Raw genomic sequence first — 26,200 nt, forward strand, 5'->3', positions numbered from 1 at the left:
TCCCCTACGGCACTGCGTAGGATCCTACGGTCTTAGCGTGCATCCGTGCGTCGCTGCGGTCCGGTCCCAGGTCGACGGGCACGTGCACCTTCCGCCGACCACTGGCGACAACATCGATGTACTGTGGAGACCTCACGCCCCACGTGTTGAGCAATTCGGCGGTACGTCCACCCGGCCTCCCGCATGCCCACTATACGCTCTCGCACAAAGTCCGTCAACTGCACATGCGGTTCACGTCCACGCTGTCGCGGCATGCTACCAGTGTTAAAGACTGCGATGGAGCACCGTATGCCACGGCAAACTGGCTGACACTGACGGCGGCGGTGCACAAATGCTGCGCAGCTAGCGCCATTCGACGGCCAACACCGCGGTTCCTGGTGTGTCCGCTGTGCCGTGCGTGTGATCATTGCTTGTACAGCCCTCTAGCAGTGTCCGGAGCAAGTATGGTGGGTCTGACACACCGGTGTCAATGTGTTCTTTTTTCCATTTCCAGGAGTGTATAAAAGGAGACGGAGCGTGTTGTATTGCCGGTATGCATTAACAGCAGAACGGGCCGGGCAGGAGAGCTCATGACTTTGGACGTGGACTAGTCATTGGCTGTCATCTGAGTAACAAATCCATCGGATATTTCGAACCTTCAAAAGCTGTCCAACTCGACAGTGTGTGATGTGATTGCGAAGCGGAAATACAAAGGAAAAACGACAGCTGAATCACGACCATACTGTCCTCATGTACTTACAGACACGCACCACCGAGCATTGAGCAGGGTGGTTGGAAAAAGACAGTATGAAATCAGCGGAAGGATTCATTGCTTCCAAAGTGCTGCCAGCGGCCCAGCTAGCACAGTGGCTGTGCGTATGCAATTAAAAGGAATGGGGCACAGTAACCGAGCAGCAACTCCTCTTAATTCAAACATTTACGTTGTCAGTGCTAAGCGACTCTCGAGGTGCGTTAAAGAGCGATGCCACTGGGCAGTGGATAACTGCAAACGAGTGATTTGGATTGATTCCATCCAGCTACAGAATATTGTGCTGCAGTCCGACAGAAGGACTTGAGTTTGGTGCACGCCTGGAGATCGTTACCTGCTATCATGGGCAGTGCCATCATTAAAGAACGGAGGAGGCGATATTATGGTACGGGGATGTTTTTCGTGATTAGGGTGTAAGCGCTTTATTGCACTTAAGAAGATGCTAAATGTGGAAGGACAGTAACACATCTGACAGCACTGCGTCCTGCGTACAGTAGAGGAACAATGCGGAGGCGATGATTGTATCAACCTGATAAAGCACCCTGTCGCAAAGCAGCGCGTACAAGCCAATAATCTGTGGGCTATACAATATACGGACTTCTTAGTCCCGACGCGAACGCAATGGAACACCTTTGACATCGCTCCAGACCCGGCGGACAACGTCTCTACATTGTAAGTGTCGTCAGTAGATTTTAACGCATCCTAAAGGCGAAATGTGGGCACACCCCATGTTGATGTCCATTAATAAGTGTTCGAATACTTTTGATAAGATAGTTTACACACAAGGAGCAGTAGGGTTTTTAACAAGGTCATTAAAAACGAAGCGTACGAACGGACTGGAGACTGAGGGGGAAGAAAATCTGTTGCAAGAATTCGAAGGAATAATTCTGGCATTAGCCTAAAGGGTTTTATGCACACCACGGGTAACTTAAATATCCGTTGTCGGTCGGGATTTTATATCCGACCCCCATCAAGGCGCGAGCACTGTCACCTACACTGGAGTGATATTAGACTGATGTAGTGGCATTTCAGGTGAAATATCAGCAAAGAACGACAAGTGAGAGTGATTTGGAAATATTTACACCTGATTGTTGCAGCATTAGTTCCAAACCAGCAAGCCAATTCTCAGTACTTTTGAGTGCTGTATAGAGTGGAATACTGTTACATAAATTTCGATCAAGTGTTAACTCATGAAATTGTAGTCTCCTGTCTAAGATAAATACCAAAAACTCATAAAATAGAGGTAAAACACACTTCTAAGCGATGTTAACGTTGAACTAGCAGACATTAAATTTCGCGATATTTTGTATGTAATTGTCATTTGGGTTTCCTTGGACTCTTGTGACAACGAGACAAACGAGCAGTCTGGGTTTCCGTATGTGTGTTCTCTTCGATCGCTCCACAAGGCTGTTCGTAAATCTTGTTGCTTCAACTTTTTTCAGCAAATTGTGGTTAGTCCTATGTGGCATCTGATGGGACATGTCTTTTGCGTTTACGTCGAACAGCACCTAAACTAGTTTTATAACTCTCAGGACAAATTCTTTGCGTTACAAGTGCAATGTTCTCTTGTTTTATTATCGTCAATACTACTTCCAAAGTCCCAGTGTACAATTTTCATCGTGAGCATAATCCAATCATCAGTAACGAAATTATATTTTATTTCCTAATTTTATAAACCTGTGACGACGTGTGTGTACGTCGAATATGCATTCACTGATATCTTGCATCAGCCTAGATTCGAAAAAGAAATTTTGAAGTGTTTGAAGTCCAATACTACGTTACAGTAAAACATGGACTAGGAAACAACTGAAACATTGTTGATGGCGTAAGAAACCTCGTATCACATTTGTACGAGATGTAACAGAAAAGGAGAGGCCGTACGCTCATTAAAAATATTAGGTTGGGGATAAGTTAGTTTTTCCGTAAGTTTAAGAAACACAACGAACACACATATAACAGATACTTTAGTCACCAATAATATATTCTCCGTCACTATTTACAACAGTCTGCTAGCGCTGAGATAACTTTTCGATGCCGCGACTGTAGAAATCACGTGGTTTTGAGACGAAGAATTCGTCGAGCCACGTTAGGAGCGCGTTTTCATCCGGGAAGGAGGTCCTTGAAGATTTATCGATAGAGAGCGGAAAACGCGAAAATCTGAGGGCGCAATGATTTCCTAACTCAACCCCTGTTCAAATTTGTCAGTCTAGCAGAATGCGGGAGGGCGTTATTGTGAAGCAGCAACACTCCACGCAGTCCTCCTGGTAGTTTGCAAGACGCCTCAGTTGTTGACAGTAAATTTCAACAGTGACGGTTACACCTCGGATAAGCAATTCGTAGTACACTACACCGTCGCTGTTCTACCAGGTGCATAATAATATGTTTTAGGGATGCGCGCAGGTTTTTGTTCAGGAAGTTGCAGCTTTGTTTGGGTTCTATCTTTCCTAAATTCAGCATAAAGACACCATTTATCGTCACCACTAACGTTACAGAATAGGCATGGTCGGTGTTGTTCAGGAGCCAATTGATGACAAGCAAGGAGGGATGTACATATGGCCACCTGGAGATTGTTGTGACTTTGGCTTCGAGCATATGCAGTACCCATAAACCCGACCTTTGAACTATTCCCATAGCAAGCAAATGTCGCAAGATGATGGAATGATCACAGTTCGTTACATTTACCAATTCTCTAGTACACGGACGTACATCATTGTGGATTAATGCGTTTAAACGATCATCAAACTCCGAAGGTTTGTTGCCGAGCTCTGTCCAATGGCGTTATCCCAATATACGGCGTAAATGTTTCTGGCTGCCTCCGCTGCTGTCACCCTCCACTGAACTCAAACAGAAAAAAATGTCTGAAATGTTGAGATTTTTCCACTTGGCACTCGATTTTCTATCGCCCGCAGCCCCACTCGCTTTCTCCAAATGACAAGATGACATCATGTAAATTCAAACAGAACAGTGAAGTATAAATGAAAAATGATACTCGGTAAACAGACCCACAGCAACCGGAATATCAACACGCAAAACACAAACGCTGCGAACTTATGCACCAACCTAATACATATTAGTGAGAGACCTGTATTGGCGGCTTTGGCCTACGTTACTTTTCCACGTAATCGTGTTCTACTTTTAACATATTTCGTAACGTTACAGTATTTTCTTCAGCCCTTCTGCTTAGTTCATCGTCTGGATTCTGAACCAGTTTACAGCGCAGCCTTGAGTTCCTTACTATTTTCAAACAGTTGTCTCACAAACCATTGAATCTGGGGCAGGGAAAGATAAGAGGCGCCAGGTAAGAAGTGGGGAAGTTTAGTGTGGCAAGGAAAACTGTTTTGTCGTGGAGGACGACGATCCCGGACGACAGTTTCTCGAGAACTTCAGTTTAGGGAGCGACAAGAGTGCATGTCGGCTGTAACTGTTGGCGAACATTCCCCGAAATCGAGTGCATGTCGGCTGTAACTGTTGGCGAACATTCCCCGAAATCAATCAGAAGAAAGCCCTTTTCGTCCTAGGAAACGGTAGCAGTTATTTTTCGACTTGAGTGAGGAGACCTCGAGTAAGGAGACTTTCAATATCCTTGGGTTTCGCTACTACGTTTTTTGTTTTGATTCTTCCTTGGTGTAGGGTATCCACCTATCTTTGCCAGTAACACTGTGGGAAAGCAAACCATCTCTCCATCTTGTCCATAGCATTGCACAACCGATCGTCCGCTTGACGTTCTTTGCTCTCTGCGTTCGCTGTTAATAATTTTCGATGGCCAACTTGAACATAGTTTGCAATGTCTGAGTTTTTCCATGACAATAGTGTATATAGTGGTGCGTCCAACATGAGCCAGAGCATCAGTCATCGAATAGATCGCAGTTATTGGTATGCATGTTGCGCTATTTGATTGGATTGGATAAGATAGTGGACATGCCGCTCCTCTTCATGCATCGTACTTCTGAACAAAGGCACTGCAGTATCGTGTTCATCCGCCGATACCGGGCACGCCACTTCCAATTTAGTAAAATGGCTCCTGTGTACGAGAGTCTATATAATGGATGTAAGAGTGCGGGTTGTTGATACATGATTGCCGATATACGGAATTTGGGTCTGTTCGTGAAGCGTACTCGGATAGCCTATTGTAAGGTGACTGCTCGCGATAAGAGGGAAATCCGGCTTAGAGTCCCGGTTTGGCAAAGATTTTCGTCGTTGTCATTTCATTACATAGCTGATGGTTGTTTATATTCGCAATGGCAAATAGATTTCATGTACTTTCTGAGGTCTCTACACCACTGTCTAAACTTTCTTCACTCTTGATTGTAAGCCAGTTAAGTAAGCACGACCGATGAATTGGAGCAGCTGTAGATAGTTTTAACTAAAAAGTAGAATCAGAACACAATCTCTGCAATTGTCGGAGCAAAGCTTTTCGAAGCTTCCCCTCAGACAATTGAATGAAAACAACATATTACGCGGTTTCATAGCCGGCTTAAGTGGCCGAGCGGTTCTAGGCGCTTCAGTCTGGAACCACGCGACAGCTACGGTCGCAGGTTCGAATCCTGCCTCGGGCATGGATGTGTGTGATGTCCTTAGGTTAGCTAGGTTTAAGTAGTTAAAAGTTCTAGGGGACTGATGACCTCAGATGTTAAGTCCCATAGTGCTCAGAGCCATTTGCCATTTGAGCGGTTTCGTAAACAATCAATAAATAGCGCTACATCCTTGTAACTCTGTTCTGAGATTCAAATGTGCGGACGAAGAATGTTAAAGATTGAGTGGACAGACGAAGCAAAAATGAAGTATGGCAAAGAAGAGGTGAAGAACGTTTCTAAGAAGACTAATACACCGAGAAGGGATAGATTGGTGGGACATCTTTTCGGCATCTAGGAGAATTTACAGTAAATTGGCACTGGAAGCAGTAGGAAAAGGGGCAATAGAAGGTGCAGACAAGGAGAGAAATATGCGAAACAGACAGAGGATGTTGGGTGCAGTATTTGTACAAGGAAGATACTTGTACAACTGCTTGATTGCAGCTCTAGTCAAGGGCCATCGATGAGGTTTTTATTTCTGTCGAGTTAAACGATTTTTCTGCCGAGAAAAAGTCGCTTAGAGTATACGTATACCTCCACTCAGTCCCATTGCTTGTCATGCGAAGCTCTATAGTCGTTAGACTAAAAGTTGCATGTCTGACCTTTTCCCTAATCTATGCAAATGAGCACAGTGCGAATGTGAAGTGTACCAAAGGTGGAAAGAGATCTTTATGTGCATCGACTGTTTATTCCACGATATCTGATAACAAATAATTTGGTAATGATGTATTGAAGAGATGGTGTAAAAGGACTAATTTATGTTTTCATTTGTAATGTAGCTGATATGGATCAATGGACGTAATAAGTTTTTGCTTCTCATTAGCCTTTTGCACTACATTTAAATAACGAACACCCTGCCAATCTTTTATCAAAACACTGAGAGTCCAAGGTGGTTGGTAGGTTTGATATTCAGCCTGCCTAGGTTTTTGTAACATTCAAAGTTCGTTATCTTTAGACTATCCTTTTTGCGTTGCTTTCATTGGTGGTGGTGGTGGTGGTGGTGGTGGTGGTGGGTGGTCGTCGTCGTCGTCGTCGTCGTAAACATTAAAATGCTAAAGTTCCTAAGCCCAGAACACAGTGGAATCAACAGAGTGAATAAATTTAAGTACTTAGGAGAAATAATACCGGCAAAGGGACTAGATAAAGAAACAACAAAACAGAGCCCAGGAAAAGGAAACTGCTTATCAATTAACGTAGGACATTTACAATAAAAAATCTCTATGTAAAGACAAAAATCCAACACTAAAACAATGTCAAAACCGGAGTGCCTTTATGCAGCAGATTGTACAGTCCTCAGTAAAAAGGGAGGAACTGAAGTTGTGGGTAAAAATGACAGGAAAGTACTATGGAAAACACACGCTCCAAGAAAGTTGGGAGTATGTCGAAGAAAGGTAATGAAGAAATCTACACCCAGACTGAAAAACCATCTGATGCTCTCAAACAAAGAATTTCGGTTATGGTGACTTGGCTCGAATGAACTTGGAAAGACAGACTGAAAAGATATTCAACTATTCCAACAAAATCCCGAAACGAAAGTCATTTGGTTCAGAGAAGTGAAGAAAGGCTCAGCAGAAATCAACGCTACGAAAACAGTCTAGACAGGTCATCTTTCCGAAACAAGATTAGTAACAGGTCCCGAGTTAGTCTCGGTTTGGCTCACAATTTTAGTCTGTCTGGAAGTTTCAATTCAGCGTAGACCCCGCTGCAGAGTGACAAATTTCTTTCAAGGTTAAGAAGTTAGTTTTCGGGAAAATGTTCGAAGGCGCATCACTGTATGGACAGGTGGAAGAAGAAATGAACACAGTGAAAGTGTGAAGAAATGCTGGAAACCGGGAAAGAATACATTATGAAGTTACTCCATGTGGTTAGTGGATAGAAAAAAATCTAATAAATAATAATGATAATAATAATATTTGCAATGGAGGATTGTTTTTTCAGTTAATCAGTCAAATCCCGTTGTCAGTAAATTTGAACTGAAGGATGAAGTGTTCCCTAGCTGAAATCACTCCTGTTGTTCGTCTTGGAAGCAACGATTTGCACTCTGACACGGAATGATTACATCAGCTATGACCGTTGCCTAGAAATACTGCGTTTCGTTGGCTTTGATTCTTTGTGTTAATTTTTATCTATTAACATAATAGAAAATACTTGAACAGCCTATATCAGCCTGGTATAATGGTGGTGCTGAAATCATTGAAACGATGCCAGTATGGATCAATAATTAATGAGCTTAAACATTTTACATCAGCAATATAGTATTCGAAAAGAGAGGAAAAACAACAGTACGTCCCTTAACTTGAAGACTCAAGTTATAGATTAACAAGTGAAGCAACTGTTAGAAATGACATCTGTCGCAAAACTGCTCTAAAATGAAGCTAAATTTATCTCCCTAGGATCCAGGGAACACTACTTATCGGGACCGTCAGCAACGACTGTGTGCGCTTAATTAATGCCAGCGCTCTTACTAAGGCATTACATTATTTGTGTCGTTTTTATATAGCTGTTTTTTGGAAGTTAACGTTTCCACCACTGTGAAAATTTCCATTTTAAAACAAGATAATGTAAAATAGGAATTAGCTTAATTGTAGCTTGACAGCTTCCACAACTAATAAAGATTTACACTATAAATTTTGCTCCAACATTGCTTTTAAATTCAGAAATATTTGCTATCAAAAGCTCGCTGAAAGATGCCCACAAAACAACCATTAACATACTATTGGAAGGAGATTTCCAAGAAAAAGTTCACCCAATGAAATACAGTCAATGCAAGCAATAACAAAGCCCACCTATTAGTAAGACAGTGGCAGAGCAAGAACTTGAAACGCAGATAAATGGTAATATCTCAACGAAAATGTTGGAAGGAAGATTAGTTTAACATTTCGGTGACGACGAAGTAATTACAGCACAAACTCTGATTTGGAAATGTAACTGACCGCCGTGCTTCAAAAAAACTACCCAGCTTTCGCCTTAAGCAATCCATGGAAACCGCAAATTGATGGCCAGACGATGATTTGAACCACTGTCATCCCGAATAAGAGTCCAATGTCTTGTTACTGCGCCACCAGACTCTCACATATCCCAGTGAGGCGTAGAAATTGGCACTACAGTACTCAGCGGGCAATATGAAATGTGATCTCCACTCAGCTGTTTCATAATGACTGTTAATACATATGACTACACAGTCCGCATGTGTGTGATCTTCCCATATATTCTTTTCTGACGCGATGGAAGGCAGGAAATACAGCATAGTATTAGAAGCTCGAAAATTAACTACACCAGAAGCAAAAAGAAAACAGTCTAAATCCAAAAGTACTCTACTCGACAAAAAAGTAAAGCAACCAGAAAGGGATGAGGAAACGGAAAAAGCTGTTCGGTTCGGGGAGGATATATGGTGATATTTCAGTGATTACATCAAGTCAAATTTACAAAGATCTTGGCAGTTTGGGGCCACTTAGCAGTATGGCGTTCCAACCCATCTAGTTTGGATCCATGCGCTGATTCAGCTGGGAAGTGTGTCATAAGGCTGTTGTAGCCTCTTGTGAAACCAGCTGGATCACAACTGTTGTAACTGCTCCTTGATATCCTGGTTACTGGCACCCTGTTGAAAAATGGCACCACGATACTGCAGCTGCAGCAAGAGGGGTAATACACGAGGGCTCAGGATGTCTACGACGTTCTTTTATGCCGTCAGAGTTCACTCAATCGCTACGATCCGCGACCTGATGTCGTACCTAATGGCTACCCACATCATGGCGACAATGTAACGCCACTGTGCCTCTCAAAGAACTTGGAAGAATGGAATCTCTCCGCACATCGCCGTCATATTGCAGACGATCATCCGTGTGCAGAATGGCGATTCATCGCTGAACACAATGCGACACCATTCACCAACAGTCCACGCTTCTCAGTCATGGCACCCCACCACAAAAGCAGCCGCTCCTGTTGTGATGTTAACGGCAGCCTACGTGTGGGACGGTAATTCCCTAGTCTGGCTGGTGCTAGGCTCAGACAAAGACACAGAATGTTGGTAGGAGTCCCATTACTCATTCTCGGATGACACGCGCAGATGTGAAGCGGTCACGATGTGCTTGGTGCACAACACAGTGATTCTCCGTTTTGGTGGTCAGTCGTGGCCGATCGGAACCTTGATGAGGAATACGCCTGCCCTCACACTGTCACTGCCACTATCACATCCGAATGCCTCAATAATCTGAATATTGTACGATTCGTCTAGCTGGCCAAAAGGAGACATACAATAAGGCCCCTTCAAACGTGTCAGGTGCTGAAAATACTGTCTCACAGAAGTACGAGGCATCTCAGAGTCCTGCAGTGATTTCTCAACATCTGACGCTGTTCACGCTTCTTGTATACTCTACCAGGCATGGTAACAACACCAAACATGAACAACACTAATGCACTCTGGTGGCAGTTCTACCTATCACTGCGAATTACAACTCTAGTCATTCACATACCCTGCCGATGGTGTGTGTATGTACAAAGTTACTTTTCCCCATCCGACCACGTCGTGGGGTTGCTTCACTTTTTTTTTTTTTTTTTTTTTTTTTTTTTTTTTCAAGCAGTGTGTTAAAGACGAGGGTGGTTTGAAAAGTTCTCAGAACGGAACAGAAAAAAAGTACTTACATCATTGAACTTCTTTTTGTTTTTCAATTTAGTCTCCTTGTAGATTAATGCACTTGGTCCAACGATGTCCAGTGTCTTGATCCCACCTCGAAAATGAGTCGTCAACTCCAGTAATCAGTTCTTCGTTTGAAGTGATTCTTCGTCCACCAAGAAAAATTTTCAGTTTTGGGAAGAGATGGAACTCTGGTGAAGCCATATCAGGTGAATAAGGCGGGTGTGGCAACAGTTCATATCTTTGTTCGTGTAACTTTGCCATGGCAACGGCACATGTGTGCAGGTGCGCATTGTCTTGATGGAAGATGACTGTCTTCCTTGCTAACCCTGGCTTTTTTTCGCGTATCTTTTGTTGTAATTCGTCCAGGAGGTTAGCATAGTATTCTCCAGCAATTGTTTGTCCATTGGGGAGATAATCTACAATCAGAATCCCCTTTGAATCCCAGAACACTGATGCCATCACCTTTCCCGCTGCAGGAATTGCCTTTGCTTTCTTTGGTGGCAGAGAATTAGCATGTTTCCTCTGCTTTGATTTGTTTTGTCTCTGGGGTATAGTAGTGCTCTCAAGTTTCATCTGTGCTCACGAACAGGCGCAAAAAATCTTGTTTGTTTCTCCTAAAACGGGCCAAACATTGTTCCAATATGTCCACTCTCGTGCCTTTTTGATCCGGCGTCGAGAGTCGCTGCATCCGTCTTGCAGATTTTTTTTCATTTCTAATTCTTCAGGTAAAATGTGATATTACCCTTTCAGATGACATCTAGCAAGCGTGAGCAATTTCACGCACTTTCAATCGGCGATCCTCCATGACCATTTTGTATACTTTTGCAATGATTTCTGGAGTAGTGACCCATCTTGGCCGACCACTGCGCGGATCATCTAAGCTCTCCCGACCAAATTTTAATTCATTTGTTCACTTGGCAACAGTTAAATATGAAGGAGCATAGTCACCCAGTGTATTCTGGAAATCGGCATATGACTGTCCGTTGCTTTCATACCTATCTTTACGAAGTACTTAATCACTGCTCGAATCTCGATTTTTTTTTCCATCTTCGCAAATCACTAGGTAGGAACAACAAACCGACATCATCGCCACAGCTCTCTTCCAAGAGCACTGACGTGGCAAGTGTTTACAGGCAACAGTCCAATGAATATCACGTGAACAACTCGTTGCGCTAGCGCTGACCTCTCGTGATGATTCCGAGAACTTTTCAAACCACCCTCGTCAAAAAACTTCCCTGATGTTCTGCAAAATACTTTTGCACATCACCAGGAAAGAGTTTCCTGTTTAATATCGTTGTCGTGTTCTGTCAAGCGCCGAGTGAAAATGCGGTTAAATCGAAAAGTATTATCAATGACAACGGAAAGAGGGCTACAATTCGATTAATAATCTAGAAACGCCTTCCTCTGCATTGTGCATATCATACCCACACGAACAAACGAGAGTGAATGCTATCTTGAGGTGAAAGTATTAATCGGCTCTATGATAATCAACTACTCCTGGCGAAAACAACGAAGAATAACGTCGCAAGTTCGAGAGTTTACTTATATTTGACATGGCAAGAAAACATATGTTTTGTACAAGGATGCCATCGCTAGAAACTTCATCCCTCCCTACTCTTCTTCGACGTTTTAAATAACTATTAATCCGAAAAGTTTGGGTCAGTGATCGCCAATGTTGGGAAGGTAACGTGCGTTCGTGTTGCGGCTCTCGACCTGAACCGATCCAGTCTGAATGTTGTTACCGGTATCGATAGAAATTTGTATTGTCCTAATTTGGCAAGAAGAAAAAGACTGAGACTCGATGTCCTGAAAGAGATGAGACGCTGTTGAAGGTGGTCAGTTTACAGGTGGGAACACCCCCCGGAACACCCCCCCCCCCTCCCAGTTCTCTCTCTCTTTTTGCGAAGTAAAGATGCTTATGAGCGAACGAAGAGAACTTTTCCAACTAGGTGGCTAAGGATATCTAATGAGATGTCCTAGCCCTGAAGGTCACTAAAATTACCGGTGCTCTTTAATTGATAGTTACCGCGTTAATGTAACAGACCTGTACCTTTAAATACTGTTCCATCTCTAACAGCCAGGTGACAATTGTAGCGCTTGCCCCCCCCCCCCCCCCCCCTATTTGGCTGAAGAGCCAAGACTGTTAGCACTCATTTACGGTACGTGAGTGACACTCACTAATTTACGTCATGACGCCAAGCAAGTCGTTGGGGTATTGTTCCATTTCTGAATCCTTACGTACTGTAAAGGCTTTGCTCGTTGATGTACGATTAGAAAAGTAAGTTTCTTTCAGAGTAGCAACCTTTGTGACCTATTGCATGGTGTTGCCATTTGCCAACGCCAACAAAGCGTACATTTACGTACGTGTAAGTGAAGGAAACCACTCGTATATGCATGATCGTGTCGTCTGCAAGAGAGAGTCTAGTTGCATCGAGTTGGACTGTGTTTATCGTCACTATGTTGGCAGAAACAGTTGAAAATCGATCATCTTTGCCGAAGGCCGAGTGCACGCGCGGAAATACCTAAAAGAGAAAATTGTTTCTGCCTCTTAGATCATAACAAAACAGATTTTTAAGATACGTAAAACGATGCTTCATGATAGCGCAGATTATGTTTCTTCGTTTCTGTAACTACATGATTAACACTTAATCGATACTTTTGGTTTGTTGTTGTATGGCAGCAAATATAAAATACTGGATAAACCAAAATTTCTATTTCAGTCTCTCACATAACATTTTCAGACTCTACCTTCAGATATTTTTTTTCACTGAAATTGGTTTCCTAATAGAAAATCAATCAATAGAGGGTTAATTAATTTTTTATACTTCCATTCCATAGATAAAACGGGTTGCCAGAGTAATGACCCCTGCAGAGCTAGGGATTTTTCAGCCAATTACGAAGCGAGCTTGTAGTGGGGCAGAGGCAGACCCAACTGGGAATATTTGGAAGTTCTCTGTTCTTGCACTTTCCTAACGAGCAAGAGAAACCTACCGAAACCCGTTGTGTCGTAATCGGGGGACGGGAACCATTTTTAATATAATTCTAGGACAATGTGTCCCAATAGAAAATGAAAACTTAAATGTATGTAAAAATATATCTGTTAGTGAGTATACACAGTACATTAGATGGCTAGCTCGGTATGTGCAGTGTATCTTTGTCACTATCGGTCGCAGGCGATGCGATGCGAACGACGGTGTTTGACGGTAGCGTTAAAAATCAGTTTAAATCCACAACTGGAGGTATAACGGAAGGTTTCGCAGTTCTTTTTTGAAATAAGAGTTTAACGTTGGAAAGCATATTGGTACAATAGTCAGCATACCCCGCTAGGTATGTTCACCATAAATGGGAAAAAAAGGCAAGTTTTATTCTCACTGCCTCTGATGTCAAGGCAGATTTCACTGCTTATCTGGTAAAGTTTGTGGAAGCAATTGATCATTATCCTAGCCTGCTCGAGGGAAACGCTTTGACTGGGACGTACAGTATATTGTGAAGAAAAGATTGCAGTGAAGCGAGGAAGACGACAAAAGTTTGGATGGAATACTGGATGACATTAAGACCGAAGTTACCAGCAGATTAAGTTACAAGAGAAATAAGAACAAAAAGTCTACAGCGCCGCCTGTTCTCTCCATGCCGTCCAAACCTGGCATCCCAAATTCCTCCCGGTAGCAGAGTTTCCATCAGTTTCCTGATAATAAACGAGGCACATATTTCGGGTGCGGAAGCTAACCTTTCGTCTCACACTAGTCCCAGGGGTGGTCTCTGACTGGTTCAGACCGGTACACCTCTATCTCACTGTAGTGCCTCGTTTTTTGACTTTTGTTTCTTTCCCTTTGCTTTCTACTTGGCCCTCTGCCGCAGATACCAAATTGACAAGCCGTCCCTTGCGTCTCCTGGAATCATTAGGGTTCGATTATTAAAGAGAAAATGGGACTGATCACCTATGTGCAGTCCCTTTCAACTTTCCAAAAATTCTTTGATTCTTTTTAAGCAGATGGTCAATAAGAAGCACCTTATTATGCCTGAAAAAGAATCTGTAACCGAAAAATGCTTGACACGTCGTAAGGAAAATGACGATGTGACTATAGACGGTTTAATATCATTTACTGTTTTTATCTGCATTCTCTAGGGAGTAGGACGATCGAAAAGCGTCCGGTCCCTTCCCAGTAAAGAAATGGTTAACCCGCTGAGATGACAAAAGTAATTGTTAGTCTTTTATGCCGTGAACTCCTTATCGTAACGAGTCAGTTCTGCTACTCAGCCTCATTGTAGTAGCGATCCTCCAGCTTTTGCATCCCATTGGAAAAACATGTTCTGCCAAATTTTGCAAAAATCCGTTGATTGCAAAATCACTTCTTAAATTCATGAAAATTTCTTTGCAAAAAGCAAAATTTTCAGGTCAGGAAGCAGGAAGAAGTCACTTGGGGCTAAGTCTGGTGAATAGGATGGTTGAGGAACCATTCAAAGCCCAATTCATGCACTTCTGCCATTGTTATCGCTGATATGAAAGATGGTACATTGTCCTAGTGAACAAGCACTTTTTTGCATGCCAACCTTGGTCTTGTTCAGCCAATGCAAGTTTCAAAGGATCCAACAACGAAGCATAACAGGGTACAGTCATGGTTCTTTTTTTTCTCTCAGGTAATCTATGAGGATTATTCCTTGAGAATCCCCAAAAAACAGTGGCTATCACGTTACCAGCCTTCGTCTGTGCACTTTTACCAGCCTTTGTCCATTGTTTTTACTACAGTTCTGACTCTGATGGGTAACAATGGATCCATGTTTCATGAGCAGTCTTAAATTGGCGCAAATAGTCTTTCGGATTGCGATTAAAGATCGCCAGACATTTTGCTGAAATGCTGTGCCGGATGGACTTTCGGTTGACTGTGAGCAATCACGTCACCCACCTCGCATGCTACTTCTTCACATCCAACTCTCCGTGTAGGATGTTATGCACTCGCTCAGTTGAGATGCCTATGTCAGAGCGCGGTTTGTCTTTAGCGTTTTTCCGACCAAGTTGTCAACAGCCCTGGTATATACGATGGGTAGTTATAAACTTTTGACTATCACCTCGAAAAAATAAAGTAACATAATTTTCTGTTTGTTTGGCCGTACAAGTATGTAGTTCTGTTTGAAATTCAAATCGTTGCGACACGCCACTGTAGCATACCGCTAGAGGAGCAAAAAAAAAAAAAAAAAAAATTCATAAAAACTAGAGTATCGTGCATTAGCTTGATTCAAGCAGCTGCAAAAATGTTGCAGCTGTGTCAGGACTATTCAGGTGACTTCTTCAGCAGACTCGAATGTACTTCATCATTTGATTTGGCTAAAACGAAACCAAACACAAAGAAAATAGTAATAAATACAGAGCCAAGTGTCTCATTGATTCTATATTTCGTAATACACCTGTGTTATTTGAACCGTTGTTAAATACTGACATTTTAAAAGTTGTTGTTGTTGTTGTTGTTGTTGTTGTTGTTGTTGTTGTTGTTGTGGTCCTCAGTCCCGAGACTGGTTTGATGCAGCTCTCCATGCTACTCTATCCTGTGCAAGCTTTTTCATCTCCCAGTACCTACTGCAACCTACATCCTTCTGAATCTGCTTAGTGTATTCATCTCGTGGTCTCCCTCTACGATTTTTACCCTCCACGCTGCCCTCCAATACTAAATTGGTGATCCCTTGATGCCTCAGAACATGCCCTACCAACCGATCCCTTCTTCTGGTCAAGTTGTGCCACAAACTTCTCTTCTCCCCAATCCTATTCAATACTTCCTCATTAGTTACATGATCTACCCATCTAATCTTCAGCATTCTTCTGTAGCACCACATTTCGAAAGCTTCTATTCTCTTCTTGTCTAAACTATTTATCGTCCATGTTTCACTTCCATACATGGCTACACTCCATACGAATACTTTCAGAAATGACTTCCTGACACTTAAATCAATACTGGATGTTAACAAATTTCTCTTCTTCAGAAACGCTTTCCTTGCCATTGCCAGTCTACATTTTATATCCTCTCTACTTCGACCATCATCAGTTATTTTGCTCCCCAAATAGCAAAACTCCTTTACTACTTTAAGTGCCTCATTTCCTAATCTAATTCCCTCAGCATCACCCGACTTAATTAGACTACATTCCATTATCCTTGTTTTGCTTTTGTTGATGTTCATCTTATATCCTCCTTTCAAGACACTGTCCATTCCATTCAACTGCTCTTCCAAGTCCTTTGCTGTCTCTGACAGGATTACAATGTCATCGGCGAACCTCAAAGTTTTTATTTCTTCTCCATGAATTTTAATACCTACTCCGAATTTTTCTTTTGTTTCCTTTACTGCTTGCTCAATATACAGATTGAACAACATCGGGGAGAGGCTACAACCCTGTCTTACTCCCTTCCCAACCACTGCTTCCCTTTCATGTCCCTCGACTCTTATAACTGCCATCTGGTTTCTGTACAAATTGTAAATAGCCTTTCGTTCCCTGTATTTTACCCCTGCCACCTTTAGAATTTGAAAGAGAGTATTCCAGTCAACATTGTCAAAAGCTTTCTCTAAGTCTACAAATGCTAGAAACGTAGGTTTGCCTTTCCTTAATCTTTCTTCTAAGATAAGTCGTAAGGTCAGTATTGCCTCACGTGTTCCAGTGTTTCTACGGAATCCAAACTGATCTTCCCCGAGGTTGGCTTCTACTAGTTTTTCCATTCGTCTGTAAAGAATTCGTGTTAGTATTTTGCAGCTGTGACTTATTAAGCTGATAGTTCGGTAATTTTCACATCTGTCAACACCTGCTTTCTTTGGGATTGGAATTATTATATTCTTCTTGAAGTCTGAGGGTATTTCGCCTGTTTCATACATCTTGCTCACCAGATGGTAGAGTTTTGTCAGGACTGGCTCTCCCACGGCCGTCAGTAGTTCCAATGGAATATTGTCTACTCCGGGGGCCTTGTAATTTGTAATTTCTTGTGTCAGCCCGAGGTTTTGTTAATAGTTAGGTTTTTTTTTTATATACATATTTCATTATCTACTCGAGAGATTTGCGGGTTGTTGCAGGACAGACTTTGTACTATCAGCCAGTGATGTCCGAATTGGGAATATTTGGGAGGGAAATTCTGTCACCACATTCGCCTCGTGATCGAGGAAACCCGCCCGAAAACCTTGAGCGGTAACGGGAGGACTAGACTCCTGAAAGTTGGAAACCGCTTCTATATACTTATGATCAACAATGGGCAGAAACAATAGAGCTCTTTAGTTGACAACTTAGATGGTTGGCGGCAATTGGCAAACTGTAGAGGTGATTAACTCGACGGATACACGACAGTTACGGTGGATCGAAGACGAAGCTCTGCACCTCTCGTGTAAAGAATGCGTATGACTGAATGGAAATCGAATCTCTTAAGATTACTGCATGTGCATGCATGAACACACACCTGGAACGGCCATAAATCATTTTAACTATCACTGCTACCTTTTACGTAAAACAGAACAGTAGGAAATCATACCTAACATTTCGTCGTCAAAGATTTTAGTTTTTATGTTGTTATCACAGACGAAAAAGGCAGTTTTAATCTCGGTGATGGCCAGATACATGCTTTTACCCATAAATGACCTTGATGGGTGATAGAATACACACATTTCCGTAGTGTAAAATTATTTTTATTCGGTTTCAGTTGGGCTTACTTCCCTTAGTCCTTTCAGAAACACCACTCAAAAATGGCATATAGAAATGACATTTTAGTCTAGAGGAGGATTCAAAAGGTACCCGACAGGTGAGCTTAAAAACTGATGTTTGTTTTACACTTACGACGTATGAAATGACTGTCTTGTATTGGTCGGTGGATAAACAGTATTTCGATTAGTAAAGCCGCGTACACTATGATCGCACCAAGGCTTCTGGCAACAACTGGAGGCCCAGGTTTGCAACATGTTTTGAAACAAACAGCTATCCTCGCCAGTGTCGGAGCAGATCAAAGAAAACAGTTTCCGGCCAACCACCTGACATCACTAGCTTGTGATAATTAGTACACAGTACTAAATTTGAGTGGGCCAGGCAAAAAACTGTCGAAATGGCATCTTTGAATTAGTCAAAGGAGTGCCTTAGAAGTGACACTTATAGTGACACTGTACAGGGCATAAATTGAGGTGGTGCATGAGGCGAAACTGAGCTTAAAAAGGTTTCTTCAATCTGGGTTGAAGTGGCAGATGCATCGACAAGCGCAGATTTCAGATTTCATTCATTACAAGCAACATAAACAGTGAAACAATGGAGAAAAGTGATACTAATCGATGTATTTCAGTGATTTTATTTCATTCATTTGCCTATACAATCCTATATGCTTCAAAATTTTGTCCCGCGAACTTCATATACTACCTGGGACATTGATTGCTTCTGAAATAAATTTTCCAACGAGTAACAAGAAGTCTATAGTACAATGGAACTGTTTTTCGGAAATTTGTCTTTATAAGAAACAAATTGTTAGCATATTCGCTAGAATTTAAACATCAGCCTATAATATCATAGTGAAGCTACGGAAACCAGCGTCGTCTCCCATATTCAGCTCCCTTTGTAGGTTATGCCCATCAGTTAGTCTGTACTAGGTTTAGTCCACCAGCGACTTCTGAGTCTTTCTTTTCCTTACCTCCGAGAAGTAATAGTGTAGCACCATACGTCAATGTATTATCCTCGTCAGTAGACATAAAGTAGCCTCTCTTGCCAGCAGGCAGATCAGATTCTTATGCTTTTATCTCTCTCGCAGTTATTTCGTAACTCTGGCCTCAGTGCCTCGATTTACAACTTCTTCGTACTACCACAATTCGATCAGATTTCTGACCGATGACAGTAACTCCAGATGAACTAACCAGTGAACGTGGGACGGGTGGTGGCCACTGTGACCGAGCGGTTTTAGGCGTTTGTCCCGAACCGTGCTGCTGCTACGGTCGCAGGTTCGAATCTTGCCTTGGTATGGATGTGTGTGATGTCCTTAGGTTAGTTAGCTTTAAGTAGTGCTAAGTCTAGGGGATTGATGACCTCAGATGTTAAGTCCCATAGTCCTTAGAGCCATTTTTTGAGGGACAGGTAACCGCTCTGTTTAGTCCCCAATCAACGAACATAGCGCAGCAAACGATGCGGGAACACTACGGAACGAGAAATGTACTCTGAAGCATACACAATGACCTATAATAAGAAACACTATTACTGTATAAACAAGGTGCCAACGACAGTGTGTACGCAGCTCAGTCATAATGCCTATTAATGTTTGTATCTTACCATATCCTTCGGTTTTATATGTGTACGTACACTGAATGACGTCGATTGAATTTATATATGTAAAGATTCTGTGGAAAATCACAACTTTACTTCTGTACTTACTTGCTGACCCTCATTTAAATCTTCGAGCAATAAACATCTGACTGAACATATTCCCATGACTGCTGGTTTTGATGACTGCCGTCTGCAGCAGGTAAAAAGGTTTGCGCCAATCGCCGTCGCGCGGCTACCTGGGAAGAAGCGCTCGCGTCTGCCTTTCTACCGGTCTCTAATGAAGCCGCCCGTCGAGACTGCCTTCCACGCGAGGTCTTCGCCGATATATAACACAAACCTACTTTCCACACTAGCCGCGTTTCTCCCTTCACTCTTGTGTCAACATTTCTCTCCCAGATGTCTGTGTCTCTTATATCCAATGATATGTTGCTGGCCGTATGGTGTGAATATGAAACACTCTCTCGTGGTAATATAGTGACACCTTAGACTGTGGTGACACGGTGTTTGCATTATTTTCTAAACAGATGGCCTTGTAGAAAATTTTACTTATTAAAATACCGACAAACAATACTTTCCGCGTAAACTAAGTCGACACTCGGCACGGTGGCTGTTGGGAGCGACCATAAGTGGGAAATGCCTTTACAGCCGCTCACCTATGCCACTGCGTCGAGTGTCAACTTAGTTTGCACAGAGAGATATACCTACGTTTTACGCTGAAATAATGGCATTTACTCTTTACCATGCAATTATGCACGAGTGGAAGTTCTGTGACAGTGCTGATACTGTATGGACTGTTTCTGTTATCAGTGTGCATTTTACAACTATGCCTCATTCTGAAGTCATCAGTCTTCTGATTGGTTTTATGAAGGACACAACATGTTCATTTCTTGTGCCAACTCCTTCATCCCAGAATGGCACTTAGAGCCAAAGTCTTCAATTATTTATTGGATGTATTGGTGCATTTTCTTTTTTCCAGACTCAGAATACCTACAATTATAAATTTATACACCTATGTGTCTGTACTCTATATTAAAAATAATATTTCAGAATTTATTGCCAGAGGGGAAATACATGAGCACAACACCAGGGCTACAGGTAACTTAGACGTACCATGCCACAGATTAGCAAGAACAGGAAATTCCCACGAAGTTAACCCACTCAAAATGTTCAATAAACTGCCAATTCATGTTCAGTCTATGGATGCAATTTTTTCTTTTTAAATTAAGTACTACAGCTGGCTGTGAGATCATCCATTCTATGACATTAAAGAATTCTTTGAGATGCCTGAGCAGGATATTAGCATTTAAAAGTTGTCTATAATTAAACATATTATTATGTGCTATGGTTAATCATGTGTAATTACATAGTATATACAATAAACAATAGAATAGTATATTATATTAGATTACAGTATAGCTTATTGCATTAACTTTTAGAAGCTATCCTGGTGTAATTTGGTACACTGCCATGCTTGAAATGTATTCTATAATGTACTGACCCTCGTTTATTTTATTATTCTGTATGTACTAGTACATACTGCATGACAAAGCCAATATCATTGTAAAATGATCTATGGTGAATAAAATTCTTGATTTACATGAGGGCCAGGTTGGGCTGCGTTCCCACCCTATCTTCAGGGAAAGAAAAAAATAGTGTAGTCAGGGGTTTTTCTTTCAAGTAAATGTCTTAAAAATCAGTATTATGCAGGTTTTTAATAGGGTCTGAATTGGAACTTTTTCGTCTGTCTTCCAAAATGTTAAAAACATTTCATACTTCTAGATCTAGGTCCCCCACCTCCTCCTCTCTCCCCTACAAACTCTCATATGGGTGCCTTTGGTTGGGTGTGTGCCAATCTCTGACTTCCCTTACAAATTTTATCCTATAAACTCTCTTTACTGCCATGGAAGTTGTTCCCTAATGTCTTAATATCTGCTGTCAGCCTGCCCTTCCTGCTTTATATGTTCCTTTCTTCACAGACTCTGCAGGGAACCACCTCATTTCTTATATTATCAATCTGTCTAATTTTCAACATCCTTCAAACGTTTACTGGTAGATTCTCTTCTTTTCCTGTTTTCTCCATCCATGATTCACTACCATACAGTACTGTCTTCTGAATGTACGTTATCAATTATTTTCCTCAAATTAAGACTGGTTATATTACAGATGTCTATTTTCTATCAATAAATATCAGTTAGCCTATCTGCTAAAATGGAGATTAGAGCTGCTCCTTTTCAGCTGTGACATTCTTTTAGTTCAAAGTTTATTTGCATATGTTTCTGATGCGTGGAGGGACAGCTGGTTCCAAACCAGATTAATTAAACCTAGATTAATTTTAGTTGTTAGTGCAAACACATGCATCTAAATGCTAATAGACTCTTAATTATTTCCTTGCCCCTACTATGTCAATTTACTGGCCTTGAGTTTAAGCATTAGTATATATTTTGGTTTTAAATGTAGACAGATGTGCAATAGGTTGTGAATTAAAGGCCACATTAACATAAAGGCACATAACAAGAAAACAAAAGAATTTGGAATTGTGTGCTAAGTATTACTGCACTACATTCCATAAAGTTTTAAATGAAAGTCTTACTGCCATTCATTCAACTAAAATTTTACAGGTATCAAGCCTGCAATTTATGTTGTTAATACCTCTTCAAACTGTTTCATTAGCATCACCAGTAATAATAGGTGTATCATTCCCGTTCTTTAGGGATAGTTAATGATAGCCTTTCTTTATGGATAATTAATGATAGCTTTTTTTTTCTAAGAACCTACATTGTCCTTAGATTTGGCTACAATATGATTTATTACTGTGATTTTGTCAATAAATAATGTCCTAATATGTGATGAATAGAGGAAGAGTTTAAGATATTGGTTACGTAGATAGCAGTGTAACTAGAAAAGTTCTGTTATCCTTCATACATTTGTGTTCTTCTTATGCTGAAACACACACAGATGTAACAGTTCCCTCTCTTATGCTTTGTTTGCACTTTTGCTTGACCTCCTTCAAAGATTGCTACTTCCCCATATCTCCTTTTCAGATGAGTTTACTTGAGGTATTTCTGAGAGCTCTGTGTAAACTCTTATTTGAGAAGATGGTGGTTCTGATCCTGGCCCAGCTATTTTTATTTAAGTTTTCAGCAGTTTCCCTAAATCACTTTGGGTGAATGACCGAATGCTTCCTTCAAGGAGGTAATAGAATATAATTTCCTGACTCATCCGTTTTCAAACCCAAGCTTGTGCTCTCTAATGACCTCAATGTTTAAGATACAACAAACTCTAAATTCCACTAGTTTTCAAAGTTCGGCAGTTTGCAATGACTATGTGAAGACATCTCTTAAGATAAGTCACCTTGTCATGCTATTAATTGTTAATATACAGATGATTCATGTTTGAATGAGCTCACTGATCCCAAAAGCAAGTCGTCATACTGGGAAAATATCACTCCCCGACCCTAACAGTAGAAAATTTTATATTTATGATTAACACTATTTTTTGTTTTGATATTATCCAGCATAAAAGAGAGAAAGTAGGTTAGTGTTTGATATTCCATGAATATTGGGATTATTAGACATACAATACTTGATAGGTTCTATTGTCTGGGTTAGTAAAAATTTCATAAGAAGGCACATTAAAAAGGCTCTAAATCTGTATATCTCTTAAACAAGGTTGGTTGATACATTAAAACTTGAGAATATATATTAGCTCTTCCATGTATTGGGCACTTCCTTAAATTAGAAAAATGTTAGCATCTTACAAACAGTAAGCAACATACAGAAAAATAGGTGAACATCTTAGAAACTAATCACTGTAACACTGCTTCAAGCATGTCACAATAGTGCCCAGTTTCTTATTCATAGTTTTGTGTATACACACCCACATTTTGTATAACAATGTAATTGTCTTTTACAGATTATTCTAAGTTGCATTCACATTTTACATGCATATGATGGCTATTCGTCATGTGCAAAACCATACAGGACATCTAAATCTCATGAACCACCATGTGACTTTCAGAAGCAATCATGGTGCACAGTCCCTGGAAGTGCCTACCCCTGGTGAGTGCACTTGTAAGTAGTCAAGCCAAAGAGATGTTAAACCATGATAATAATTCAGAAAATAAATTATTTTAATTTAATACATTTTAAGTACACATAAGAGTTCTCAAGGCCATGCTCTTAAATTCCCTGAAGAATTTCAATAATATAACCATAATTTATGAGATGCCCATTGGCAGCTCATGGTGTAGAGGTTAGTGTTACTGTATCTAGATCACAGAGTCTGGTTTGGATTCCCAACTGGTTCAAAGGTTCTCTTTGGTTGGGAATTGGTTGTTTATATAATGTTAATCATTTCATCTCATCTCACCGTCATCGCAAAGATGTTCATGTCACAAACAATGTGTCAAATGGAAATACTTGCACCAGGTGGCTGAACAACCCCAGATGGGGTCTCCCAGCCAAAAACGCCATATGATCATTTAATTTCATGAGATGCATGGTGTCAATACATATGATGCATTATGTACTTCTTGTCTTGATGTTGATGCTGAAATCCACAAGGAAAAAGACCTAGGGCGTCATGTTAGTCCTAAACATCTCGGCAGTTAGACCAAACTCTTTGAGATTGGTTGATGCCAGTTTCAAAGAATGTACTTCTATCTGAACACCACTCCAGATTCAGTCAATAGAACTGAGCTCAAGTAACATGCAAACAACCTCATGTTTACAGTGCGTCAATCTAACTACTCTGAAACAATTTGGGAACAGTGTAATAGCATGTTGTTACTCAAGTGGGGAAGGAAACGGTTCAGTCTGCCAACGGCTTCAAGTATCAGATATACGAGGTATCATAGCATGTGTCCAGCCCCCAATTCTCGTGTATCTGATAAGACTCTAATTCTGCAATCAGTTTTTTTGTGGGAAATTGTCTGATCATCATGTTTGCATTTGTTACACTTGCAGCCACTAATAGGTCTGACAACATGATTTTTATGTGAGATATGAGAAACCATTCCATGTTGCAAGCCAATAAGGATAGTGTCAGCTGTTCCTAATTTAACTGCTCATAGGTGCACAGTGGCATACATTAAATTGCTTTTATTAGAACAACTGAAAATGCATATAAACATCCAGGGGCTTAAAAAGAAATTTTAATGTTATATGATACACAAATATCTATCATACATGCATTATCATACAGTTCATCATAGAATAAGACTTTCTGTTGCATCAAAGACAAATTACTCTAAATATTAAAATGCTGTAATATTAATGTTCTTCACTTAGACTGTTCAAATATTGCATGTTTTTTCTTGTTTTAATGAAGTTTGCTTTTAAATATAGTAATCCTGTTTGGAATCTTCTAGGCATGCAGTTCGTCGATTTGTCCAGGAGAACCATGGCCTGATGCGAAGAATGTATGGTGAAGAAAGACACATTTCCGTCCTCAGAGCTGAAATTGTGTCCAATGATGTGAATTACATGCACGACAATGAATGGAAGCTTGGAGAATCGCGAAGAACATCATTCAGAAATAAGGCTCCTGTGACAAGTGCCACTACAAAGGAACAGAAGCAAGAAGCTCCCTCTTCGTCTACCTCAACTGAAGCTCCTCAAGGAACAACTACAAACACTAAGAGCACTACACAGAACACAACACAGAATCTGAAGCCATCTCCACTAACCACTACCAATTTTTCCTCAAAGTATAATACCACCCAGCATACAACTGTAACACCTGCCAGCACACTGCTGACAACTACTGCTCAAGATAACAGTACAAGTTTCATTGAAGACTCTACAGAAGACAGCTTTATGGGATCAAGCCTTGTGCCAGATCTTATTACTGATCAGATTGAAATTACAACTGACACAGTTATTGTTACAAATACTCACATAACAACTACTGAAGGGACAACCAGTACAACAGCACAGCTACTGAAGGAGGATGTTTCAGAAACTATGCTTTTTCAAGATGCACAAGCAAAGCATAAGGAACAGCCACTGCCAGCACACAGACTTCGAGGAGTGTAAGTCATTTGTCTGAAAATCACAGTACTGAGATATAAAAACTCTACTGTATAACCAAGTTTTAATTTTATTATTGTCGTACAATTAAGTAAATGTTACTTCACTATTGAAGTAGGGCTACTTCTTCTAATTTAATTCTGAATCTGTTTTTGGAAAAGGAAGTATATCAAGAGAGTTGCTGATATTCACTTCCAGAGTTTTTGTTGTGGAATTTATGTGCGAAGGAAAAAGTATTTTGCTCCTTAAAGCAGCAGAATTTTTACACACTGTAAAATATTGTACATACTTGTGGTATACACACTTACTGCAAGTTTCACAACTCCTGATATCTGACATGAACCTCAATCTGTTAATTTTCAGTCGTGGTTCCTCACAATCTTTTTTTCACTTGTAGCAAGAGGTATTTTATACTTAATGACTATCTCTGTTATGAAATCCAAGGATACCATATTTTTCATTTCATTTGATTGAGTTTATTTTTATTCCTACTGTGTGGTGTGTCATCATTCCATTCCTTGCTGTTGAGTCGAGTGATGGAAACACTGTCATTGAGAGTTACATGCAAAACACTTGATGCAATTTGAGATACATTTTAAGTAAATACAGTAAGTTCAAAGACTTCTCAACTGTTTCATATCCTTAGAAAAAACAAGATTTGTCCTACAGTGCAAAAAAAAAAAAATTATTTGCTGGGAACCAAATCCAGTGAATATGGTAGATGGACAAGAGTGTTAAAGTGAAAGTTGTGCAGTTTCTCTACAATCCAGAACTTAGAAAAGTTTATTGTGATGGAAAAAAACTTTCTTCTTCATAACATGAACTGCATGTTTCAGTGTGTTGAGTAATGAAATGTAATACTCCCCAATTACAGTTACATCCTTACAGAGGACATACTTCAGGAATCCACATAATTGCAGCTGTGATACTTTCTGCTGGTGCAACTGTTTATTTTACTTT

The 26,200-nt window shown here is 40.8% G+C and overlaps 1 protein-coding gene across 3 annotated transcripts in view; it reads left to right on the forward strand.

The window, feature by feature from the left end:
* LOC124595275 (protein spaetzle 4-like) overlaps positions 1 to 26,200 on the forward strand; it is a 55,842-nt gene that overhangs the window by 18,597 nt on the left and 11,045 nt on the right. The window contains exons 1-3 of one of the 3 annotated variants that reach the window (XM_047133950.1): positions 19,645 to 19,677; positions 23,124 to 23,269; positions 24,580 to 25,242. In XM_047133950.1, the coding sequence (XP_046989906.1) occupies positions 19,660 to 19,677; positions 23,124 to 23,269; positions 24,580 to 25,242 (827 nt within the window). In that variant the 5' untranslated portion in view covers positions 19,645 to 19,659. Of the gene's footprint in view, positions 1 to 19,644; positions 19,678 to 23,123; positions 23,282 to 24,579; positions 25,243 to 26,200 lie in introns of those variants that run through there. The other 2 variants (XM_047133951.1, XM_047133952.1) reach the window with 2 other exon arrangements.

Source organism: Schistocerca americana, chromosome 2 (genome assembly GCF_021461395.2).
Source record: "Schistocerca americana isolate TAMUIC-IGC-003095 chromosome 2, iqSchAmer2.1, whole genome shotgun sequence".
NCBI lineage: Eukaryota > Metazoa > Arthropoda > Insecta > Orthoptera > Acrididae > Schistocerca > Schistocerca americana.